We start from the raw sequence: 10,097 nt of genomic DNA, 5'->3' as shown, positions 1-10,097 counted from the left end.
AGGATATAATAGCCAAAATTTTTTAAAGTAATATAATTTAATACATGTCAAATTATGGGAAATTTTTTTTAATAAAACTTTCTTATTTTCAAATCTAATTAATCTAGATGGGTCTTTATTAATACTTAATAATTTGCCTCATTTGCCCTTTAAATATTTATATATTATTATTATTTGCATACCAAAAAGCTCAATGGACCAAATTTTTTTTTTTTTCTATTTTGTTTTAAAAATCAAAAAGTTAAAAATATCTTCTTTATTTATTCCTCTTCACCTATAAGAGTTCGAGAATCAAAAGTGAAAATCTGTAGCAAAGCCAGATTTACATATGGGATTTTTTTTTTTTTTTTACAGAAAAAAAATTGATGACATTTACTATTAGATATAGATAGAACAGAATCCATGAAAAAAGAAAGTCTGTCAATTATATATATATATATATATATATTTCTCTAAAAATAAATAAATAATTATAATTAATTGAGCCCAATAAATACAAAAAACTAAAATTGGAAAAATAAGACCCAAAACTGACTATAAAAGGACAGCCTTGTTTCTCTCTCTATCAAGAGTTTTCTATCTCTCTCTTCCGCCATTTCTCTTTCTCTCTCTCTCACTTAAAAAAACCAGTGGCTCAATGCTCTTCTGCCTCTGCTTCATTTCTCTAGCAGAAAGCAGAAATCTTTAGCTAGAGAGAAGAAGAAGAGGAGGAAGAAGAAGAGTGTTTGGGAGAAAGGAAAGTACAGAAAGAAAATCTTTCTTTTTTCTTCTGTACTTTCCATCTCTTATTAGAGAGAGAGAGAGAAACAGAAAAGAGGGATCTGAAACATTTTGTTCTGGTTTCGACTTTTCTGTTCCGACCCAATAAAAAAAATCCATTCTTTTTCAGCATTCAATTTCAAAGAGAAACAAAGAAAGAAAATCCCTTTTGTATTTTCTCGAGAAAATGGCAGAAACAGCTCAGAAAATTCTGATCCCAGAAACGTTTCAGGGAGGACCTGGTGTTGGATATGACATTGCATCTCAAATTGGACTTATGTGGGAGCTAATTAAAGCACCATTGATAGTCCCATTGCTGAGGATTGGAGTTTACATTTGCTTAGCTATGTCTTTAATGCTTTTCATGGAGAGAGTTTATATGGGAATCGTCATCGTTTTGGTCAAACTTTTCTGGCCAAAACCAGAGAAAAGATACAACTATGAACCCATTCAAGACGACGTCGAATTGGGCTCCTCTAATTTCCCTGTCGTTTTGATCCAAATCCCCATGTTTAACGAAAGAGAGGTATATATATATAAATATATATAAATATCTGAAACTCATTTCTTTCTTTATTTCATTTTGGCCTAAAAAAGTTTGGATTTTTATTTCATTTTTCAGGTTTACAAAGTCTCCATTGGAGCTGCATGTGGGCTTTCATGGCCGTCCGATCGTCTCGTGATCCAAGTCCTCGACGATTCAACTGACCCAGTAATTAAGGTAATACCAAACACGGTGTTAAAGTTTGGATTTTTACCATTTTTGACATATTTGACAATACAACCCATAAATAAAAACGACAACTTTAGAACAAAACGACTTGACTTTTTTTTTTGGGTAATTTTTTTGAAGCAAATGGTGGAAACTGAGTGTCAAAGATGGGCTAGTAAAGGCATAAATATTAGGTACCAAATCAGAGAAACAAGAGGTGGTTATAAAGCTGGTGCTTTAAAAGAAGGTCTTAAAAGAAGCTATGTTAAACACTGTGAATTTGTAGCCATTTTTGATGCTGATTTTCGACCGGAACCGGATTATCTCCGACGTGCTATTCCTTACTTGACTAGAAATCCCGACATTGCTCTCGTCCAAGGTCGATGGAGATTTGGTAATTTTTTATTTACCCTTTTTTTTTTATGACAGTTATTTTCCTTTTTTACTGCTTTAAATATTTTATTGAGTGTCGGTGGTCTCTTTAATTAAATCCAGCTGAGCTTATCTAAGTTGTTCTTTTTTTCCTTTTTTCTTTTTTCGGCATGAAGAAAAACAAATTGGGGGCCCACTTAAGAGTAAAACCCATCAATCACGGGTTGGGCTGCGCTCAATTTGGGCCCACGTTCATTTTTTTTTTTTAATTTTGAAAATTGCTAAAATATCGTACCAGTAAGAAGCATTTTAAGATTGATTAGTAATATTTTTTATTAAATTAAATTATATGGCAATAAGTAGCAATGTTCTTTAATTTATCAGTTACATATTGAAATAATTAATGTAATTTAGTAGGGTAAAGCGTTTTTAATTTTATGTTTTTGTAATTAATTATTATGGGATTATTAATTGTTAGCCTTTTTTTTTTCTAATGTTATTAATAGTTTTGACACAAGTGTCCTTGTAGTAGCTATTTTTAATTATACGACATCTGAAATGACGTAACTGTCCTAACCTTAATAGTTTTGGGGTTGAAGTGATGGTGACGTGTCATATCAAAGGGGGCACAGTAATAGTGCAAGAATTCCGGGGGTAGGTTTGTCATTTCGCGACAGAAAGAACGTAAGCAGTGAGTTTGTGACCGAGTCCGGGTTGTACGGACAAAACGGTCAAACTCAATTCTTTTTTAACACTGAAAATAATAATAGGGGTAGTTTTGTCATTTCAACTCCGTCGAGGTTCGTTTTGGCTTTTCCCTTTTCCTGTTCCTGCGCCATCCACGTGCATGGTTTCAATTTTACCTGTTTTTACTTTTTTAATAATAATAATAATAATATTAAAGAAGTAAAAGCAGTTGGGGTTGCACAGTAAGCTTTTATGGTGGACCCTCACACCTCAGCTACCGACACTTGGAGTGTCGTGCTAGAGATGACGTGGCGCGTTCTGATTAGTGTCACGTGAGGACAAAAAACAAAAGGGCATCCAAACTTTTCCAAAGTTGGGAGTTTTCTAATTTTAACCTATTATTAGTATTATTGGCTATATCAACTAATCAAAACTTGCCACGTCACTAACTCACCAGTATTCTCATGGGTGTGGGGTCCATTTCCCATGCTTTATATATATATATTTTATTTTTAATAAGTGAGCTATGTTCAATTATATTATAAATAATTATCAATTAATTTATTTTAATTTAATTATTTTTTTGCAGTGAATTCTGATGAATGCTTGTTGACAAGGATGCAAGAAATGTCATTGGATTACCATTTCACAGTTGAACAAGAAGTTGGTTCAGCCACACATGCTTTCTTTGGCTTCAATGGTAAAATTTAAATTACTTAATTATTATAAGGGTCGGGTTTAGGTTAAAGCGAGTTAAATTTACAGCTAGAGTCTACCAAACATACAAATATTTTTTAATAATTTTTAAAAATACTACATATAAACATATAAGTAAGAGTCCAATAATATTTTTTTGGAGAATTATCATTTTTATGGGCTTTAAAATATGAGTTTCGAAAAAAAAAACTCTTTTTCAAAAAAAAAAAAATTATGGAAATTTTTTAGAAAAAAAGTAAAAAAAAAATATGAAAAAAACAGTATAAAGTAATTGGTCACCATCTTTATGGTAATTAGTTACCTTGGTACCTGGTTACTCTTACTTGATTTTTCTATATTTTTTTCACAAATTAACTTTTTTTTTTAATTTTTCTAAGACCCAACAAATCTCAAAATGGAGAAATTCCATGAAGGTGTAACATTCATTATATTATGTTTCATTTTCTAATGGTCAATTGTATGGAACATTTTTTTTTTTCATGAACTGGTCAACTGAACTAAGTTTGACTAATGCTGTCCTGTTCTGTTCTTGTAGGAACTGCTGGTGTTTGGAGAATTGCTGCGATTAACGAGGCCGGCGGGTGGAAAGACAGAACCACTGTCGAAGACATGGATCTCGCCGTTCGTGCTAGTCTTAGGGGATGGAAATTTGTCTACCTTGGTGACCTTCAGGTACATTTTTTTTTTCTCTACTCTGTAATTTACAATAACCAAAGCATTTTTCTTACCAATTCTTCACTTTTTCGGGTTATAACTACATAGGTGAAGAGTGAATTGCCTAGTACATTCAACGCTTTTCGATTCCAGCAGCATAGATGGTCATGTGGCCCAGCAAATTTGTTCAGGAAAATGGTGATGGAGATTGTCAGAAATAAGGTTAGCTAATTATTAAAGTGACAAATGTGAAGAAACATTATTAATTTGTGTCTGTTTTTTTACCTTAATTTAATTTGTTTGTTTTTTGTATAATGCAGAAAGTTAAATTCTGGAAGAAAGTGTATGTTATATACAGTTTCTTCTTTGTGAGAAAGATCATAGCTCACATGGTGACTTTCACATTTTACTGTGTTGTACTTCCTTTGACTATTTTGGTTCCTGAAGTCAAAGTTCCAATCTGGGGAGCTGTCTATATCCCTTCTGTCATTACTATTCTCAACTCTGTTGGAACTCCAAGGTTAGTCTGCTTTTTCGGTTTTTAGGGTAAATATTATTTTGGACACTGTATTTGTGTTATCTTTTCTCTTTAATAATGTTCTTGCTTTTTGGTTTTTTTCTTTAACAGGTCAATTCACCTTTTGTTTTACTGGATTCTGTTCGAGAATGTTATGTCGATGCACCGAACAAAGGCGACTTTGATCGGTCTTTTGGAAGCCGGTAGAGTCAACGAATGGGTTGTCACCGAAAAATTAGGAGATATCGTCAAGAACAACGCTGCTGCTGCTGCTATCGCCAAGAAAACACCCTTCAAACTCTTCAAAAAACCCGGGTTCAAATTCGGTGCAAGGTATATTTTATCACTAAAAATTCTTTCTTTTTGTTCTTGCACATGTACTACTAAACCAACCACATGTTATACCACTTTGTTTTTATCCTAAAAGAAGAATCTTTTAGTTATTTATTCATTGTTTTTTTGTTTTGTGTTTAATTTAATGACAGATTACATCTATTGGAGCTTGGTTTTGGAGTGTTCCTCTTCTTATGTGGATGCTATGATTTTGTTCATGGCAAAAACAACTACTTTGTTTACCTATTCCTTCAAACCATTACCTTCTTCATCTGTGGATTTGGCTATGTTGGCACCATCATACCAAGCTCATGATCTTAGTTCAAGCAAATTATTATTTATTATTATTATTATAATTATATATATTTATATACTTTGAAGAAAAAAAAAACAGAATGATTTGTTTTTCACCCAAGGTCCAAAAAATCCTTGTCATCTGCAACAAAAAATGTATAAGTGAGGAGGAAATTTGTACCATATGTTCTCATCATCAAGCTCATTTTTTAAGTTAAGAAAACGAAGCGTTTTATCGGTCGATCGATCGGTGGTGCGGAAATGAGGAACAAATATTGAAAGAAAATGTTGTTCTTGATGTTGATCACTTAGATAAGATGCAGAAAACAGCATAGGTTTAGAGTATTTAGGCAAGGAGATTATTATTATTATTATTATTATTATGTTGGTTTTTAAATTTTATTTTTTGGTAACATTGTAATTTTATTTTTTGGGTTAAATTTTGTTTCCTTTTATTTTTTTTGGGGTATTTTGTAGTTTTTTTTTTTGGAAGAATTGGGTGGGTTTAGGTTAGATTTGCTTGGAATAATATCTCATAGTTGAAAAGGGTGTATTTGTAATTTATTACCATTTGATGTCTCTGTAAACTTCTTTATATTAGAGTGTATTGAAAAACTGTATGGAATATATATACAGGAGAAGGTTCAGAGAGACTAAATATTTTGATTATTTTTTATGCTTTTGATTATATATACAGGAGAAGGTTCAGAGAGACTTAATCAAAAAAAAAATATTTTGATTATTTTTTATGCTTAATAATTATTATTTGGATATTTTATTTATATGAGGGGACCAATGTTGACATATTTGAAAACTATTATTAGAGACAATGACATAATATCAAATTGTTCATATACTAAAACATTTGCTTTCAAAAAAAAAATTGTTCATATGCTAATTTCTAAATTTTGATATCTACCAAATTATGCTCTTTAAACTTTAATATGTATCAAATTATGCTTTTAAAATTTTCATCTACATCACACTTTTTTTAGTAAAATTAAATGAAGTTTAAGAGAAACATAATTTTTAACGACATGAAATTTTTTAGAGATATAATTTAGTATATGTCAAAATTTAGAGAACAAAAATCTAAATTAAGTATAAATAATTAACACTTTTATTATAACCAATCTTGAACCTAACATTAATATTTAATTTTTGGGAAAGAAAGGATGGCAAGAAGGACAATAATGTAAATATATATGTACAATTCTAAGGTTACTTTGATATTCCAATATGTAAAAGATTTAAATATCAAAATTGAACAAAAAGACAAGGTTGTCACTCTAATCACTTGTCTAATTAATATTATTAAGCATGCATATCATCCTAATAATTACCCTTTATCACAATAACAAGAGGAATTTTGAAGATTAAGCTTAATTTAAGGACTATGATGAGTAGTAATGTTTTAGTGAGTTTTATTTATTTTAGGGGAAAAAGTCATGTCATAATTAATTGTTTGACTTTGAAATGGTATAAACCAAATTAGATCACTCATTATCATTATTTGACATGTCCAAACATTTTCATGATAAGTTCATTAAAATTTTACTAGGTGAGCCATGTCAAGGCAAAACCTATAATAGCTAACCCAACATTTTCATTTTACCTTTTCATGCCTAACACTAGATCAATCATTAATTCAAAGTCTTGTGATCATGTTGTAAATACACATATATTATTTGCTCTGACCATTTTGCTCACTTTGAAAGTTATAACAATGTTTGTATATTATTTACTATGTTTAAAAAAGTTTAGGCTTACTTGTACAAGAAGTGTCATTATCTGTACTAAACTTTTTCTTTACTTAAATCAAGGTGAGAGTTAATATAATTAATCTCTAATTAATGCAACCTATAATGTAATTATAATGTTGGTAAAAGTATATATATAGAGTGAAACTTTTAAAGAGTGTTGGGAATTCCAAAATCTCTGTGTATATTTTTTTTACTTAAATCACTAAAGACATTGATGATTGTCTATCAACATAATATTAATATATATTAGTATATATAGTGTATGGTATACATTATGGAATCTTCCAAAACAAGTTGTTCTGACTAGTTATAATAATTTAAGATATCTAAATGCAGAAACAATGGGCAATCATAAGTCTCTTAATTAATATTAATTGTAACTATCCATGTTTTTTTTTCTTTATCTTTAATATATATTGCATGTTGGTTTGACAAAATTAATCCCATTCTTAATTAGCAAATTAATTACTCTCCCCTATTCTTTCACTCATCAAACCATATTTTTTTTTTTGAAGAACTCATCAAACCATATTCATATATATATATATATATATATATATATATAAATAAGTATATATGAGTATTACTCATCAAATTATATATACATTTTATTTTATTAATTTTTTTAAATAAAGGTTAAAAAATATTTTTTTTCTATGACTCGTCAAATTTTAGAACAAATTTCATATATTAGAAAGTGCTAAGTATTACTAGTGTCTTTCATTGTAACAAAATAATATAATATATAAATATATGTGTGACCACATGCATATATATGATTTGGGGGGCTTAGTTGAATTGGAAATTGAAAAAGAAGAAAAAATAAAAATAAATGAATATTGGAGATTTTCTTCCCCCAAAAAAAACCCATAACTTTGACTTTATATAATAAATTGAAATATTGTAATAAACTTTTACTAATTGATAATGATAACTTTATACATACAATACATTTATTTTTATTTTGAAAAATGTACATGCTGTAACATGTGCATACATGTATAAATATCTATATATATATATTGATTGAATTCTTCAACTTAGAGAAAGAAGTTTTTTTAATGAAAATGTAGTGATGATTTGGAATTAATAGATCAAAAGAAGGCACAGAACACAGATATTCTAAACCATTATGAATGTAATCAGTTGCAGCTGGCCATGTTCAAACTCATTAATTTAACCAATAATTAATTAATCAATTAATTATAATTACCAATTTACATGTTCATGTTCTGCCTATCAATGGATTTTTTGTGTCATTTTGCCAACTATTTTGTCAGTCTATTAGTTAGCTACTTATTTATATAATAATTACTATTCTCCAGGAAAAATTAAACTAAGTTAATTATACTACTATTTATAATATAAATGTCAGTCCATAATATATATTATATATACACACTTCTAAATCGAAAAATCCAAAATATGGGAGATGTTATTTTCTAAGCACCAGGCTGTGACAGAAGGTTAATCTCATGCAATCAATAATGTGTACGTACGTACCTATATATATATTGTGTAATAATTTTTTTTATATATATATACATATATAATTTAATGGGACCATGTAAAAAATATAAAAATTATTTATTTAACTAATTTTTACACATACATATAATTTTTTTTAAAAAAAATTAGAGGGTGTATGTGTGTGTGTTTGCTTTTAGGCTCAAGTATATACTCAGGTCAATATCTGATCAATTTATTTGTTTATATATATATAATAATATTAGCAAGAGTATTTATTTCAAATGTGTATTATATTATGTCACATTAAAATTGCAATTAAAGTGTCGGCACAAAAGAAAATAATTATATTGTAAAATAAAATTAATTAATTAGAAGTAAATTTGAAAGAAATTGTCGGCATTATGACATGATTATATATATAATATATATAGTTATAAAATTATTTTTTTAGTGTCATATGGTTTTGTGTGAGATCGATTTTGCATTAAATTATAGTATATTCTATATTTAATAATAAGTTGGCATATCTATTCTATATAAAGTGTGCCTATATAACCGAATTCTTGGTTTATGAGAAATTCATGGGTGACTTATTATTTATATTAAAAATAAAATGGTTTATGATAAATTCATGGGTCACTTTTCATTTATATATAATAAAATAAAAATAAAATAAATCTCATTAAATTAAAAAAAAAAAAAACATCATTAAATAAAAACAAAAAAATGACTCAACATCAAATCTTCAATTACACGATACATGTAATTACTCAAACATCACATCTTTCAATTTTCAATAATGACCTATAAGAGTTCAAATTCCAGTATTGTATAAATCTTCAATTTGTTCTATTTCTTATATTAACTGAAATTTTGCTATTTTTTTTTTAATTTACAACTTTATTGTTTATATCTTATTAGGGACATTCATGGAAATTAGGGTTTCTTTGAAATATACAATTAATGAGCATTACTTTTTGATCATAGTGTATTTTCTATAGTTGAAAACCTCAATAATCTCTATCATTTGATATCAAATAAAATAAAATTATCATGATGTATACATTATGGTTATTTAATGAGTTATTAGTGTGTTAAAATTGTCAAGCTGATATTTAGAATTGTTTATAATTGAATTGTTTCTTTGTCAAAATTAATATTAAATATATTTATATGTTTATAGGTTTATCTATTTTCTCTTAGATCAATCATGCTCATATAGCAAAAAAATCATACTCATATAGACATGTTATTTTCATTTTGTAATTTAGATCTTCTTAGTCATTATTTAGATCACTTAAACCTTTTCCGATTATGGTAACTGAATTTTTGTTTCTTTTAGGTACTCCATTACAAGTATTATTTATTTTTGACTATGAGGAGGTGGATTTCTTTATTGGGAAACATATAGCGTGACAAATTATTGTTCATATATTGAATAATTATTTTGAATAATGGAATTCATATATATAACTGTGCATATTGAATTCTTTATTCAAATAATTATTTTTTATTTTTACGTGATTATTTATTGTTCATATATCTAGAACCCTATTTGATTAAAGTTAAGATTATAAGATTAATTAATTTGTGATTTCTTCCTATACACATAATAATAATCTCACCTAATAACTAATAATATTTTTTCTTTAATTTTTAATTGTATAACTTTCAAATAACATAAAAAAAAATTAGCATAAAATTTAGTATACGTGTCTCGCACGTAGTTTTTTGCTAGTATATATAGATGTGTTGTTCTTGTCATATTATTACTTTTATATATTTATATATATTTAGTGTATTTGTATAAATAAACTAG

The 10,097-nt window shown here is 27.8% G+C and overlaps 1 protein-coding gene across 1 annotated transcript; it reads left to right on the top strand.

Moving 5' to 3' along the window:
• Window positions 1–557: 557 nt before the first annotated feature.
• On the top strand, window positions 558–5,703 carry LOC115718615 (glucomannan 4-beta-mannosyltransferase 2). The gene is made up of 9 exons (XM_030647429.2): window positions 558–1,285; window positions 1,382–1,480; window positions 1,613–1,865; window positions 3,120–3,230; window positions 3,783–3,919; window positions 4,010–4,123; window positions 4,222–4,421; window positions 4,530–4,751; window positions 4,904–5,703. Exons 1-9 carry the CDS (start codon window positions 947–949, stop codon window positions 5,064–5,066), a joined length of 1,638 nt encoding a protein of 545 aa, XP_030503289.1. The 5' UTR covers window positions 558–946; the 3' UTR covers window positions 5,067–5,703.
• The last annotated feature ends 4,394 nt before the right edge of the window (window positions 5,704–10,097 follow it).

This window comes from Cannabis sativa, chromosome 2 (assembly GCF_029168945.1).
Source record: "Cannabis sativa cultivar Pink pepper isolate KNU-18-1 chromosome 2, ASM2916894v1, whole genome shotgun sequence".
NCBI classification, from domain to species: domain Eukaryota; kingdom Viridiplantae; phylum Streptophyta; class Magnoliopsida; order Rosales; family Cannabaceae; genus Cannabis; species Cannabis sativa.
The sequence above is the reverse complement of the archived record's forward strand: the minus strand, read 5'-3'. Positions and strand labels throughout refer to the sequence as shown.

Coding starts and splice junctions, on each gene's coding strand:
- LOC115718615 (XM_030647429.2), top strand. CDS start 947: ATGGCAGAAACAGCTCAGAAAATTCTGATCCCAGAAACGTTTCAGGGA. Junction 1,286..1,381: donor CCATGTTTAACGAAAGAGAG/GTATATATATAT, acceptor TTCATTTTTCAG/GTTTACAAAGTCTCCATTGG. Junction 1,866..3,119: donor CCAAGGTCGATGGAGATTTG/GTAATTTTTTAT, acceptor ATTTTTTTGCAG/TGAATTCTGATGAATGCTTG.